This window comes from Barbatula barbatula, assembly GCF_947034865.1.
Source record: "Barbatula barbatula genome assembly, chromosome: 24".
NCBI classification, from domain to species: Eukaryota; Metazoa; Chordata; class Actinopteri; order Cypriniformes; family Nemacheilidae; genus Barbatula; species Barbatula barbatula.
In genome coordinates this window covers 15,415,285-15,431,216 of record NC_136787.1, presented here as the reverse complement: position 1 = coordinate 15,431,216, position 15,932 = coordinate 15,415,285, and the positions used below count along the sequence as shown (strand labels likewise).

The 15,932-nt window shown below is 35.2% G+C and overlaps 4 protein-coding genes across 4 annotated transcripts; 1 reads left to right on the top strand and 3 right to left on the bottom strand.

The window, feature by feature from the left end:
- Positions 1-308: 308 nt before the first annotated feature.
- On the bottom strand, positions 309-1,286 carry LOC306889210 (olfactory receptor 1E16-like; the record flags this gene model as incomplete). The annotated part of the gene is made up of 1 exon (XM_079447945.1): positions 309-1,286. The coding sequence occupies one exon, from the start codon at positions 1,284-1,286 to the stop codon at positions 309-311; it is 978 nt and encodes a 325-aa protein (XP_079304071.1).
- A 3,309-nt stretch (positions 1,287-4,595) lies between these two features.
- LOC306889209 (olfactory receptor 6N1-like) lies at positions 4,596-5,567 on the bottom strand (the record flags this gene model as incomplete). Its single annotated transcript, XM_079447944.1, has 1 exon — positions 4,596-5,567. One exon carries the CDS (start codon positions 5,565-5,567, stop codon positions 4,596-4,598), a length of 972 nt encoding a protein of 323 aa, XP_079304070.1.
- A 3,769-nt stretch (positions 5,568-9,336) lies between these two features.
- Positions 9,337-10,320, bottom strand: LOC306889208 (olfactory receptor 10G4-like; the record flags this gene model as incomplete). The annotated part of the gene is made up of 1 exon (XM_079447943.1): positions 9,337-10,320. One exon carries the CDS (start codon positions 10,318-10,320, stop codon positions 9,337-9,339), a length of 984 nt encoding a protein of 327 aa, XP_079304069.1.
- A 4,202-nt stretch (positions 10,321-14,522) lies between these two features.
- LOC306889207 (olfactory receptor-like protein DTMT) lies at positions 14,523-15,530 on the top strand (the record flags this gene model as incomplete). Its single annotated transcript, XM_079447942.1, has 1 exon — positions 14,523-15,530. One exon carries the CDS (start codon positions 14,523-14,525, stop codon positions 15,528-15,530), a length of 1,008 nt encoding a protein of 335 aa, XP_079304068.1.
- Between the last annotated feature and the right edge of the window lie 402 nt (positions 15,531-15,932).

The following is a 15,932-nucleotide window of genomic DNA, read 5'->3' as shown; positions in this document are numbered from 1 at the left end:
GCAGAGCTCCATGATTAATATTAATATTATAATACTTTCTCAGAAATGTATGTCATTTTATACAGTTCTTCGGCTGTTGCTGATGCTGCCCTTTACATTTTTTGTCCTGCAGGCTTAGATTAGAAACGCCAGATTTTAAGGATACTTAAGAAATACTTTACAACAACTAAACAGATACAATTATATGTTATTCACACTCATAACTGGTTCTTATTTTCTTTTCTTTTTCTATGAAAACACCACAAAACATGCAAATTCTTAACTAATAAAACAATCTAAGCATTCCTTAGCCGACATGTGTCAGTGTTTCACATTGCAATGACATTAATTCTGGCCGTCTCTTGAATCACTCTTTGCTTGTTTATCCACCTATTAACAATCTTTCGGATCTCCTGAGTGCGTAAACAGTAAATAAATGGATTTATCAGTGGAGGAACAAGGCTATAGAGCAGTATGAGAAGTATTCTAAAATCTGTGCCCATTTTGATTTGCAGGATGCTGGCGAAGTACACGACGCAGCGAGGCACATAAAACAGGGCAATGATGCATAGCTGCGTGCTGCAGGTTGCAAAGGTCTTCCAGCGGCTGTGAGAGTTTGCGAGCTTCATCAAAGATGTTATGATGTGACAATAAGTGTAAATGATGAATGCTAGAGGAACAAGGAGGACGGACAGAGCCACACACAAAGCCACCAGTTTCTGCTGGCTGTTATCACTACAAGCCAGGTTTGTAATAGAGATGTGGTCACAGTAGCATTGAATTATCAGTTTTGGACCGCAGTAAGGAAGCTGTTGGGTGTGTAGGGTGGCTATAGTGGGGGCGATGAAGGCAGCCAGCCAGGCTGTGATGTTGAAGATGTACGTTAACCGGTTTGTCATGATGGTCTGGTATCGCAGAGAGTAACATATAGCCACATAGCGATCAAGGGCCATGATCATCAATATCAGCGAGTTTAATGTCCCGAAATAGTGGATCAGCTGCATTTGGAAGAAGCAAGCGTGAAAAGGGGACGCTCCGGCATCAAACCAGTACTTGGCTATGATCTTAGGTAAAGCAACCGTGGAGAAACACATATCGCACAACGCCAGGCTTGCCAGGATGATGTGCATAGGCTTTCTGAGGCTTTCGGTGGTAATAAAGAGCACCAGAAAGAGCGTGTTTCCAGTCAGTGTGATGATGTAGACGAGGAAAAAAAAGGCAGAAACGAGGCCATAATAGTCTGAGTGGAGCCCAGGGAAACCCACAATGATGAACTCCGTGATGGTCGTCCAGTTCTTCGATAACATTTTGCAAAAGCCTGTAGAAATGATAAGACAATAGTGATTAATCTTAATCAATCAATGTAATGATAAATGATGCATTTTAAAAATGACACATTTTAAAGCAGTCAATCAAGCGAATAAACAAACATGAGACAGAACACATATCTAGAAAATGAGAATGCACCTGATGTGTTGACTCTGATGATAAATGTGTTATGCATCACTAGGTGTTTATAGTGCTGGCTGCTATATACTTTGTGCTATGCATGTGGTTTGATCCTTTCTTTTTTCCATGATGATGATGACAGGGTCAGGGTGGCTTCAGGGACCGGATGTCATTCATAATCTGTGAAGTTAGGTTTACCCACAACTAAAATAAGTAAACGTTTAATATTCTTTGAGATGTGCAGTGATGAAAGTATTTTAAGGTCTTTTTTCCTTTCCTGAGGTGTTTTGGGTGCGGGGGATTTATGCTGGCCCACACTTTTTCGACACTTACTGCCTTTTTAACCATTTGATGTGATATTTTGTTGAGTTTCACATCCATTTAATTAAAAACAAAGGCTACATATAATTCAAAAATGCAAAAAAGAAAATCTGGGTCTCTGGGTCTCTACTTGTAATATGCGCAATGGCAATAAAGCTGAATATTATATATCTTAAATAGTAGTGGGAAAATAAAGAAAATATTCAAAATGTCAATTTAATCAGTCTAGATGTAATGAGGTCATTCCAATCCAGTGCAACAAAATCAAATCTCAGGAGTGACATAAAATCAACAGCAATGTGAAAGACACATGAAAACTGTGATAAAAATCAAGGTTATACTTTAATGAATTAACTTTTGTATACACATTGCCGTATTGCTCAAATGTATTTGATGTCTTAAAAATACAGAGCCTCTTTTCTGTTATTTTTACCTGATTCTTTTATTTTCTGAAACAATATTTTTCTTTGGGAGAAATAGAGTCCAGCTGCTTGTTGATAATGATAATTTTGTCTAAACACTTTAAATCCAGAAAAACTCAAATATAATTTTGAAATGATCTCTTTTTCATTGTTGTTAACCTATAACCTATCACTCTTCTTAAAACACACTAACATAATTTTTAACAGATGTTTCAGTTCAGTTTTTTTGTGTGTTTTGTAGAAGAAACAAAGTCATACAGGTTTGGATTGACATGAGAGTGAATAAATCATAAAATAATTTTTGGGTGAGCTATCCCTTTAATGAATCTCAATGCTTAACAGTTTGAGTTTGTATTAACAAGAATTGATACTCACATAAAACATAACTCTCTCTGGCTGTGTCATCGGGTCTCAAGGGTTTTTCAGTGTGTTTGTGGTTTCTAAGTGTCCGTAAATGCATTAATTGGCGTTGTCACTTATAACCTGAATTCCTCAGTGAAATCCTCCCATGGTTGGATCCTGTCTGCATTCCAATGGGTATACCCGTCTGGTGTCTCCGGAGAACAAATTAAGGGCATGTAACAAATACGTTGACACATTTCAGATAAACAACATTAAAAGTTTTGAAAAAAGTCGAAGAAAGAAAACCACACAGGTTTAAAATGACAACAGGGTGAGTAAATGTTCAAATAAAAGAAATACAATTATATCCATTATAAATTATTATGAATGAATATACAGTATGAAGAGTTTGGATCCAAAATGATATAAGTCTGTTTTAATTCTTTTTTCAAAAATCATGTATTAATTATGTTTCTTTTTATTGTCTTAGTTAGCTGTATTTTTTAGCTATAATGGCTTAAATCAAAACAAACCAACGGCAGTTTATTGATATTAATTGGAACGGACAAAAAAATCATGATTTGTTTTCTGATCTCAATTTGGAGCTAAACTCTTCATATAATTATGATGTGGTATCTGCACATGATTCCATACAAGACCTGCACTTTTTTATTAGTTTTGTATTTAAATGAAGTCAGTCAAAGTATTACCATGATTATTCCACTGTCAGGTTCTGTGACAGCTACAAAGAAACCTCAAGGCCCTCAGTGATCAATGCAAATGTCATTGTTCTGTTTGCACTGTCATTGCTTTATATAGAATCACTGTCAGTATGATACTGCATGACATGCTGGATTACCTATTGTTTCAACATTGAATAATTCGTTATCCTAAAAAACAAGGTTGACCTTTGGGGTGTACTGGTTGAGGTGCTTTGTGCGCTAAAAATCAAACACATTCTCACACTACACTGTTTGTCTGTTTACCACACTATTAGTTTTTATAACTAATATTTTAGGTGTAAGGCATAGAGAATATTAATAATTGTATGTGTAAGTCTATGAGATGTCTTCACTTATAACATAAAAACCACTACAGGTATGTGTGTGTTAGTGTTTGGAACTGTTTTAATAAACATTATATATGAAGAGTTTGGTTCCAAAACTCTGTTTATAACATGGTTTGTTTTGATTTCAGCCAATAAACGCATGATAACATAATAAAAACATGATTTTTGATGGTTATCCCATTTTGGAACCAAACACTTCATATATTGCTGTTGGATTTTGTTTCAGCTATGGTATGCTCAAATAAATATGGGAATTAAAATGTAGAAAATACCTGTGTAGCGAATACAGACCTCTAGAGATCATAAATGTCTGGTATTGTAAAGTGGCGATCTGTTTTAGAGTATAACCCTAATACTTTGTATTGTGCTCCTGCTTTTTGTCAAAATGTGTTTGTATTATGAGCAGACAGCACGTCAAATCTTGTTAGTCAAGTAACATGCTTTAGATTCAAGCAGTGGTCAAAGTTTACGAATATGTGAGAATAAGCTTTTTTTTTACATGCAGCACACTTTGCATGCACACTGAACCCATCAGAATAGGAAAAAGAGAGATGTGCTCAGCCAATTCACCAGCATTAATTCTGAAATTTCAGTCTGAAAGGAAGACAAGCATATATATACAATATATGATTTATATGATTTCACGTTTTTACAAGGTAATAAGACAAAATCAGAGAACACTATTAGAAAAAACAGTACCACATCGGCAATATCATATGTTATTAAATATATTTTAATATATTTATATGTTGTTTTATTTTATGCCTTCTTAACATAAGACATAAGAATCTTTCACATTAGCTTTATGAAATAATGTAAAACATTATTATATTCCACTGCACTATTAAGAGATTCTTGAATTAAAGGTTTATGTGCTAATGCATAGAAGGAATTTCTATTTTACCAAGTACTTTTTTTACTCTTATTTTGAAAGCAATACAACATATCAGGTCAGTCTTGAAAATGAAAAGGAGAATAGAACATGCAAGACAGTCACAGTTAGCATTGAAACTTTATGACAAACCTAAAGAACCAATTTTTTTTGATGCAAATCTTTTGTGCATAAGCAGATCTGCTAATCGTTTTCTGATCTCTTTAGTTCTGATGCAGTAAACAGCAGGGTTTATTAGAGGTGGAACCAGAGAGGCAACAATCAACATTGCATTTCGCTCTGTTAAAGTTAGCACAACTCCTATTCGAGTTAGAAAGGTTGAGACAACCTTCGGCAAGTAAAAACTAAACAAGACAATAAGGTGACTTAAACATGTGTTCATCAATTGCTTTTTGCTTGTATTGTTTGCGAGTTTGCTCACACTGTAAACCAGCACAGCATAGGTGCACAAAACAAAGGGAAACTGTCCTAACATTGGCCACAAACTTAACATTACAGGCATGAAAAAATAAGGTTCAGGATTAACACAAGCAGCTCTGATCAAAGAAGCATAGTCACAATACACATATCTGATGATCGGCTGACAGTATGGGAGATTATCCGCTACAGATATTAAAACTCCAAGCACAGCAAATCCAGCGAGCCAGGTTATAACAATAAGCATGAATACTCGTAAATTTGTTACAATGCTGTGATACCTTAACGGAAGCATAATTGCAATAAGTCGGTCTACTGCCATCAGGGTCAGAGCCATGCATTCTGTAAAATCACCAAGATGATATAGGAAAGCCCTTGAAATACAAGAGTAGTATGAAACGGTTTTAATCTCAGCCAGCAGCACTGAGATCATGGTTGTGCCGCAGGTAGTTGAGTACATGATGTCAACAACAGCAAGGTTACAGATTAATATGTACATTGGTTTGTGTAAATGTCTGTCAGTCAGGATGATGCACAGATTGATGCCGTTTCCAAGCAATATGAGCGTGTAGGTTAACAAGATTAGAAATCCAAGAAATGTTTGGTTTTGCAGGTGATCAAATCCAGTGATTATAAAACTGTCAACATTTTTTACTGTGTAATTTTCATACGCCATTCTCAGCCTCCTTCAAAACATTCAGATAAAAGTGCTTTAAAACAGGCCTAGAGTTTGCACAGATGAAAAGACAAAGTCCATTAAAGTCTCAATGTATTCGTATATGCACAGACAAAAAGCCCCAGCAAAGGAAAACGGTAAGAAGATGCACCCTGCGTCTGTTACGGCAAAATGATGAGAACTGTAAGAGTTGAAGAACAGTTTTAACAACAATACAAAAAGTGTTTCATTCATTCTATAAAACAAAGAAAACAATTGAACGATGAAATAGTGCAGCATAAAAAATGAGCAGAAATGTTCCACTCATACGGTAAATCATGTGTGTGTTTTGACCTGCCTTTTATATTGTTAAAGTTTGACAGACACCTCGTGGTTTCCTATAGCAGCCGTAATGAAGTAACCATAGAAGTAAACAACATAGAATGTCTTCCCAATTATAATTTTAAAGAAAAGTGTTCAAGAATAAATAATAATAATGAAACAAAGCATTTGCTAAGGATTTATCTAGTACACATTTATTAGTTATGCAAAAGTGTTTGAAATGTAATATTAAGATATGATGTTGAGGAGTCTGGGGCTGTATCTCTCTGGTCTGCAGGTCAGTATATCACATTCTGCCTGTATCCAGAAAAAGAAAGTCAGAATTGAATAAATGTAATCAATGGGGTATGACTGACAGAATTTACATTTTTGGGTGAGCTTCACTGGTTAGTTGTTCTTAGGAATGATAACAATTTATTTACTGTTTATTAATACAACCAAATGAGAACAACTGTTACCAGTTCATATGGTTTAACAGTTTAACTACTTCATTATTTCAGTCAGCTACAGTTCAACTAAGCTTCTTTGGGCAACTTTGGAAAGTCATATTTTATTATATTTTCCAGCTTGTCTGCATGCAATACTGTATATTTTCCTCTTACTGTCATGAGTTTTGCACTTTTCTAATATAGATTAGAATGTATAGACAAATGCATAGAAATGCTTTGCTTTGAATTTGACCCTTCATACGTTTTAGGTTTAGGGGTCATGCATAAAACAATATCAGTAGCCTCATTTTTTTTTGAAAATATTGGAAGTGTATGAGATGACTTCACACCTATAATAAAACACATCTGTGTGTGTGAGAATAGAAAGGTTGTGTATGCACATGTAACCTTTTTTTAGCTTTTTAGACACTGCAGACAGTGACAAAGCTATGCTTTTATTAGGAACATTGATACAAAAATGTGTTTTATTTGCTTGCTTATTAATTGCCTACATGACATTAATTTCTATGGGAACTTTTGAAATGTGTAATTTTGGGAAAATTAAAGGAACATTAAGGTATTCATGAGTCTTAAGTTGAGCAGGCATGTGTCATGCATACTGTATAAGGACTAGGCCTATATGTAAAACAAATTTTTTGTCATTTCGCTTTCTTATTCCTCTTATGTTCTTACATTTATCAGATTCTATTCGTTCTGCAGCATAATCACAAAATAGGGAAGAAAACAAAGCCATTTTTAAAACATGCAAGAAATGTTTAAATATTAATACATGTATCTATTAAGACCTTTCATTCAATAATTTGGTCCAACATTTTTCTTCAGGAACACATGTGCTATTCGTTTCCTGATCTCTTTTGTCCTGATGGAGTAAACAGTGGGGTTTATAAGAGGTGAAGTCAAAGAGCAACAATCACTAGTGAATTTGCTCTGTTAAAGTTAGCACAACAAGTCGAGTTGGCGAGGACGAGACAACCTTTGCCAAATAAAAACTTATGCTGCGATACCTTAACGTAAACGTAATTGCAATAAATCGGTCTACTGCCATCAGGGTCAGAGCCATGCATTCTGTAAAATCACCAAGATGATATAGGAAAGCCCTTGAAATACAAGAGTATTATGAAACGGTTTTAATCTCAGCCAGCAGCACTGAGATCATGGTTGTGCCGCAGGTAGATGAGTACATGATGTCAACAACAGCAAGGTTACAGATTAATATGTACATTGGTTTGTGTAAATGTCTGTCAGTCAAGATGATGCACAGATTGATGCTGTTCCCAAGCAATATGAGCGTGTAGGTTAACAAGATCCAAGAAATGTTTGGTTTTGCAGGTGATCAAATCCAGTGATCATAAAGCTGTCAACATTTTTTACTGTGTAATTTTCATATGTCATTCTCAGCCTGCTTTAAAACATTCAGATGAAAGTGCTTTAAAACAGGCCTAGAGTTTGCACAGATGAAAAGACAAAGTCCATTAAAGTTTCAATGTATTCGTATATGCAGCCTTCTATCTACGCTAATGGATGTTGTGACTTATTTACTGGATTTCTCTCTGAAGTCTCTTAGGTTTGCTTCTTGTCAACATATTTGCAATGTGTCCTTAATTTGTTCTCTGGGGATACCAGACAGATCCTAAAGTGCAATCTCTATCTCTAGAGAACAAGTAAAGGACATGCCATGTTGGAAGTGCGTTGATCCCTTGCAGATAAACAACATTGAAAGCGTTCATTGCATTAGGTTACATGAAAACCTGTGACATCTTTCATGCATGCTCGTTGAAAATAAGGTAGATGGAAATTGAACTCTAGTCTGCTATTCATGAATGCATTTACAACTCTAAATTCATCCACTTCTTCTAGTTTAGTGATTTACCTGTGGTCTCACTGTTTGCCCCCGATGGTAAACACCTGCTAACTGGTATACAGACTGTTTTAATTCAGGACAGATATACTTATTTTCATATTTGTGAAAGTTCAGAGCAAGTTGAGCTAATCTTTAATAGAAGTGACCCATAGATACATCATTGACATGAACAGAATCCTCTTAAATTCCCTTTTGACCATTGACGCTCAAGTGCTCAACGGTGCCAGGGCTCAAATACACTAGTGAATAATAGAACATGTTATTAATATCTCTGTTGGGAAATGCCTGGAGGACTAAATATTAATTTACATTTCGTTAGTTTCACCACAAACTATTTTCTATACTTGGCCTGCGCTGAATCAGATTCGTGATCAAAAATGAAAGTGAGCCTTATTTCGATTTGAGGTTTATTATGTGTCATTTTACAGGAAGGGTTTAGAATTTTTTCATTTTAAGTCAAATGTGTTGTTAAGGTCATGAAGGAGGTCTTGAATGAGAGTTTATAGGATGGAGAGGTCTCTTGTCTGCAGTGGTTTTGAATAAAGTATGAATCATTGAGTTTAATATAAATAATTGAATCATCACTATCCAACATAGTGCAGAGTAGGAGATACAGAACTCTTCTCTTTGATTTTTAGGTTGAGTTGTGTCATTTAAATGAATAATTTACAACTATTTGAACTACTTTGAATTAATAATACAATGTTTGAATTCGGCTTTCTAGCTGAATGATTCTGAGAGCTTTCAAGATTCCCATAAGAGCAATTTAAAGGTATTGAATGATTTCCAACAGGTGAAAACCATTCTTATCAACATATTAGTAGTTGTGATTAAAGACATAGAATGACACCATAAACTTTATTTTATTTTGTGTGTTATAAACAGAAATACACAATTCATCAATATGTTTCTTGCTTAAAGCATTTTTCAATCTATAGAAAGACATTTGTTGCATACATATCATTCATTAATATCATTTAAAGTAGGCAGAGCTCTAAATATGTTTTAATAATTTTCTTTATTTATAAAAAAGCACTACAGCATATTAAGGTATTTATGCTTAGGCCTAGTCTAGAATCCCAAAACAGAATCAAAACAGACTGTACAAGTGCGTTCGAATTTTAACACAATAGAGCTACTATGACAAATCTAATGAACGTGGCTTGAAAGGAATCGGTGCAACTTTCTTACCCATAAACACATCTGCTAATCGTTTTCTGATCTCTTTAGTTCTGATGCAGTAAACAGCAGGGTTTATTAGAGGTGGAACCAGAGAGGCAACAATCAACATTGCATTTCGCTCTGTTAAAGTTAGCACAACTCCTATTCGAGTTAGTACAATAGCGACTAGCTTTGGTGCATAATAACTAAACAACACAATAAGGTGACTTAAACATGTACTGATCATTTGCTTTTTGCTTGCATTGTTGGATAGTTTGGCCACGCTGTATGCCAGCACAGCATAGGTGCACAAAATAAAAGGCAACTGTCCAAACATTAGCCACAAACTTAAAATCACAGGCAATAAAAAGTAAGCTTCAGGATTAACACAAGCAGCTCTGATCAAGGCAGGATCATCACAAAACACATATCTGATGACAGGCTTGGACTGGCAGTATGGGAGACTGTCTGTTATAGATGTTTTAAAACCTACCATGACGAATCCAACGAGCCAGATTATTGAAATAATCAGAATTAATCTTGAATTCGTTACAATGCTGTGGTACCTTAATGGAAACCTAATCGCAAGAAATCGATCTAAAGCCATCAGGGTCAGAGTCAGGCATTCTGTGACATCCCCAAGATGATAGAAGAACATCCGTGAGATACAAGAGTAGTATGAAACGGTTTTAATCTCAGCCAGCAGCACTGAGATCATGGTTGTGCCGCAGGTAGATGAGTACATGATGTCAACAACAGCAAGGTTACAGATTAATATGTACATTGGTTTGTGTAAATGTCTGTCAGTCAAGATGATGCACAGATTCATGCTGTTTCCAAGCAATATGAGCGTGTAGGTTATTAAGATTAGAAATCCAAGAAATGTTTGGTTTTGCAGGTGATCAAATCCAGTGATTATAAAGCTGTCAACATTTTTAACTGTGTCATTTTCATATGCCATTCTCAGCCACCAACCACTTAATGTTAAAGCAGGCCTGCAGTATGAAGAAAAGAAAAGTCAAAGTCTATTAAAGTCTCAATGTATTCGTATATGCAAAGACAACAAGCCCCAATGAAAGAAAATGGTAGTAAGATGCAGCCGGCGTCTGTTACTGCGAGGTGGTGAGAACTGTAAGAGTTGAAGAATAGTTTTAAGAGAAATACAAAAAGAGTTTCATTCATTCTAAAAGAAAAAGAAAACTATGTAAGACACTATATCTTATTTATCCTCTTCAGGAACTCCTTAAATCTGATACAATCTGCATATATGAGTTGTATATTATTAGAAATGTTCCCCTCATCCAGAAAACTCATCTGTGTGTTTGAGGTCCAGCCTTTATATTTTGAATGTTTGACAGACACCTCATCGTTTCCTAGCAGCTGAAAAACAACAAAATGTAAGTAACGCTTACAGTAATGTGTATGAATCAGACCTCATTTTAAATCACTTTACTTTTTTACTTTCATAAACAAATATTAATATGATATTTACATCATTTATTAATTCTCTGTTCATGTTAGTTCACTGCGCATTTACTAATATTATCAGATCCCATAACAATGTATTAGTAAATTATCAATTTGACGAACAAATTCTGTATATGTTTTGTTTGTTGTTAGTTCCTGTTAACTAATGCAGACAACAAGTGGAGCTTATATACAACACACAAGTAGTAAAGTTTTCAAACGTTAACAATTATAAATGCATTTTAATGGCACATTTATCTGTTATGATTTGGTTTACAATTTTAGAATTAAATGTAGGGCTGTCTGCAAAAGTTTAAGTCTGTGGTCACACTAGACTGCCTCAGACCGGAAACGCAAGCCCGTCCGAAGATTTTTTGCCCCAAGTTTAATGAACTTTGACCTGCGAATTCGCATCACGTGATGACATGTGATGTATACGTCACGGCTTCCCCACAATAATTAACACTGCCAATATGATAACAGTTAGCAATTCTTGTGGTTTTACTTGTAGTATTTTGTTTTGTTTTGTTTTGTTTTACTTGGACCTTTGATCTCATGATTCCTAATGAAGGTTACAGGTCATAGACATGCCATAACTTTGATGAATAGCTTGTTTGTGATTATGTTTAGCATTATTACCTATATGTTAATGGACGTTGTCAGTTATTTACTGGATTGCTTCGTGAGAATTCTCTCAGGATTGGTTTCCTGTCAACACACGCGCCCGTAATTTGCTCTTTGGAGATACCAGACAGATCTTAACGTCCAATCTTTAGAGTCTGTCTGGTATCTCCTGAGAACAAATTAGGACACATTGCAAGTATGTTAGATATTGTAAACAACAGTGTTCAATGCACTTGGTTACATGCAAATCATCACATAATCTTTTTATGAGTTCCTTATAGAAAATACAAATGTAGATGGAAATGATATACCACTGTATTCTTGCTATTCACGAACGCATTTACAACTTAATCAAAATCCATCCACACATACGGTTTAATGTTTTAATGGTAGTTTTAGCATTACACAGTTTGCACCTAGCACCTTCTACCTGGTATACAGACTGTGCACAAATGAATACATGTACAGTAAATAATATTTGTTAATTTGTTTAATTGATTGGTTTATAACATTAACCAAATTCTCTCAAATTCCCCGTTGAGCATTGATGTTCCTTTTCAAGTGCTCAGTGGTGCCAGGGTCCTAATACATTAATTAATAATAGACCATGTCATTAAGATCTCTGTTGGGAAATAACCGGAGGCCTTAAATGTATTTACGTTTCATTTAGAAAACCACTTCACGGTTTCATATAAACTTAAAAAAAGATTGACAAACAAGAGCTCACATGGGCCAATGCAAGTGGTTAAGCCCCATGGTTTTCCAGAGTGACCACCCAATTCTGTCCCAGTGTTCAATAGAATCCTATGATTTTGAATACAAATTTGAACCAAAGTAGTTATGCAAATATCACAATGATACACGGTTTTAATTATGGAATGGTAAGTATAAATTACATTGCATTACTCTTCAAATGTCAGTGCTCATATTTTACAGAATAAAGCAAAAGGGATGTTCTGTAAGTATATATTGTAAGTATATATTTATGTGGTCTTTACTTGCGGCTTATAAATGGCTCATGTTTGTTTTAAATTGAGTAATTTTGTGTCATTTTTTACTGTCATATTTTCATAAGAACATACCTACTGTAAAATATTTTCATAGTCCATGCCCACTGTATAATATTTTCTCAATATTGTATTCTGTATTTATTCACTGTATATCCTGCACTTGCTAATTGCACTTCTGGTTAGACCTAAACTACATTTCGTTACACTGTACTTGTATATGTGTAATGACAATAAAATCTAATCTAATCTAATCTAATCTAACCTAATCTAATCTAAAGAATAGGTTTGGGGCGTAGAAAATATCAAGAGCTTCATGGTAAATCAGCTTCTAAAGCCTTTGGACACAGAGAGAGCATCTCTGAGCAACATCATCAGTATCGTGAAGGTCAGAAGAGAGATTTGACCGACCTACTTTAAAACAATGACACAAATTTACAATATTTCATAACCATCTATAGATGGTCAAAGGTACAGTATGCTGCCTCTTGTTATTTTGGCATGTTAGGTTAAATCATCATGACCTTTGCCACCTCTGTTTCTATTTTGTTCATTGCAAGTCACACTGCACTTGTTTTTTAACTGTTGCTTTGCTCTAATGAGCTTTGAGACACCTGACTAAAATGCCTCAGGTCCCGTATCAACCTCTCCACAGATTTGCGTAATCTGCTATAGTCGGGTAATTAGCAGGTTTCTCATTATCCTTTGGAACATACAACTCATGGATGATGCAACATCACACTGACACAAACATTGGAGGAAACTTTCCATCAAGTAATGAAACTTGTCATTTAATGAAAACTTTAATTAACTGAATTATTCTCTGTGCTGCTTTAGTGGTGTCACTACACAAACTCTTAGAAATTCAAGATTTATTCTCAAGCAGCCAGACCTTTAAACTGTACCGTTGTATCTCAATAAGGGGGTCAGAGCACACTAGAGGCCTTAAATATGACTCAAAGGGATAGTTCACCCAAAAATGTAAATTTCCCTGTCATAATTTACTCACCCTCTTGTCATTTACAACTTTAGTTCTTCTGCAGAACACGAAAGATGTACGGTGGTACGCACTGACATGCATTGGTTTTGTGTCCATACAATAGAAGTGAATGGGTAATGCCATTGTTTGGTTACCAACATTCTTCAAAATATCTTCTTTTGTGTTTTGCAGAAGAAAGTAAGTCATAAATGTAATGTTAAATTACATTTAATAAGTGACTATATTTTTCGTGCCCATATGCCTTTTGGCCCTTTGTCAACCCAAACAGGATCATTAATGCAGCTGACCTCAGACCTTCCTCCAGTGCTTAACCCCATAATCTACACATTAAAGCCAGTTTATGGTGTCCATAAAAAGGGTTCTGAAAAGTGAAATCATATTTTAATCTACGAAATTAACAGTTCAAGGTATCTAAGTGGGGTTGGAGCTAAAACCAGAACTGAATACCCCAGAACTAAATAGCCCTGAATACCACAGAACTGAATAGGATTTAGACTGCCTCAAAATCGTTGATCGCCAACAAAGACCCAGCACAGCGTGTTGTAATCCCATTACTTCTTGCTGAATTTTGTACTGTAATTGAAGAATAATTTTCAAGGGCACGATCTTATTTTATATTACCTAATTTTTGTATCGTCACGTTGAAGCACAGTTGAGTTTTTTTGCATTTTAGACATACTGCCCTCGCCACCAAGGGGAGGGTCTTTATATGCTATTAATATAAAAGTGTCTGATATTTGGTAGTGGCTGTATAGAGTGTCAGCCTTGGACTTGTTAAAATCCTGTAAAAACAATGTGCTTTCTGTATTTCTCATACCTCACTTGGTAAGCTTTCTAATAGCTATAAGAAGGATTATATACTGTAATATTCTAAAGATCAGTAATTCTGACTTACTTTATTATTATTATTTCATTATATATATATATATGTATATATAAACTTTGGTAATGCAAATACTTTAAGCAGGTTAAATGGGCTCATGACTGGAAATGAATAATGTCAGGTTTAATGATCTTAAATCAGATTTTTTTCACAGGTGACACAAGAGTTGCACAGCAGGTATCATGTCTTCTACGCTGTTAAACACCTCCGTAAATTCATCATTTGTTCGTCCAGCGACTTTCTTCATCAATGGCTTTTCTAATTTCCCACATGCAAAGTACTACTATGTGTTTTTGTCTGTGGCGTATATTGTGACGGTTTTGGGGAATTCTTTCATCATGTCTACCATCTATTTGGCTCGCAGGCTTCACACGGCCAAATACATTGCTGTTTTCAATTTAGCCCTTTCTGATCTGTGTGGAAACTCGGCTTTGATTCCCAAACTCATTGACATGTTTTTGTTCGATCACCAGGACATTTCGTACGAGGCCTGTTTGACGAATATGTTTTTTGTGTTTCATTTCATGAACATGCAGTCTTTAACACTACTCGCTTTGGCTTTTGACAGACTGATCGCTATTTGTTTTCCTCTAAAATATCATGTCATTGTAACCAAATCAGTCATGTTTCTGATCATAGCGGATATGTGGATTTTTTCTGTGACTATTTTTGCCATCCTTGTAGGTTTGCTTACTAGACTCTCTTTTTGTAGATCCACTGTGGTCAATAGTTATTTCTGTGATCATGGTCCTATCTTTAGACTAGCTTGTAATGATAATTCCATAAATAGTGTTATGGCAAATATTTGCTTTGGTCTCCTGATTTGCTTGCCACTTTTACTAATAATCGTCTCGTATTGTTGTATCGCTCTGGCTTTGTCGAAGATAGCACACGGTGGGGACCGGATCAAAGCCTTGAAAACCTGTACATCCCATCTCATGTTGGTGGCTATTTTTTATCTTCCAGTTTTAAGTGTTAATATTTCCGCTTTAACAGCATCTCTCCATCCGAACACCCGGATAATTAACAATTCCCTGACACATATAATACCACCCATGCTGAATCCCATCATATACACTTTAAAGACAGACGAGGTCATGCAATCCATAAAAGACATGTATAAACGGAACAAGGTAAACCTGACAATTGAAAGAAATATTAAACGCATTGGAAGAAATGAACAGTTTTAAAAAAAAATTTAGTCTCAATTCTTTTAATCAGTTTGCATGAAATAAAAGGCACATTTATTCTTCTTAATATTACTGTAAACTTTTATTGTCTGCACGAAAGATGCGGTTTGCTTGGGTGTTGATCAAATATTTTTTCTAATAAATGCCTGTGGCCATTGAATAAATATATAGTTGGCTTACCTTCTGTGTATACTTTACCTAAACGACTTATCAATTCACTAGAATTTAACATTACGTGTTGAAATAAAGAATATTAAATCTGTATTTGTGTAAGAGTACGTCATTTGTGTTGCAAGCATGACAGACATGCCCAAAGCTTTTGTACTCAAACCTAATTTTGTTTGCTCCATTCAAGCACTGAAAAGAAATTGGTTCACAATTTTAAACAGTAACGTGAGCATC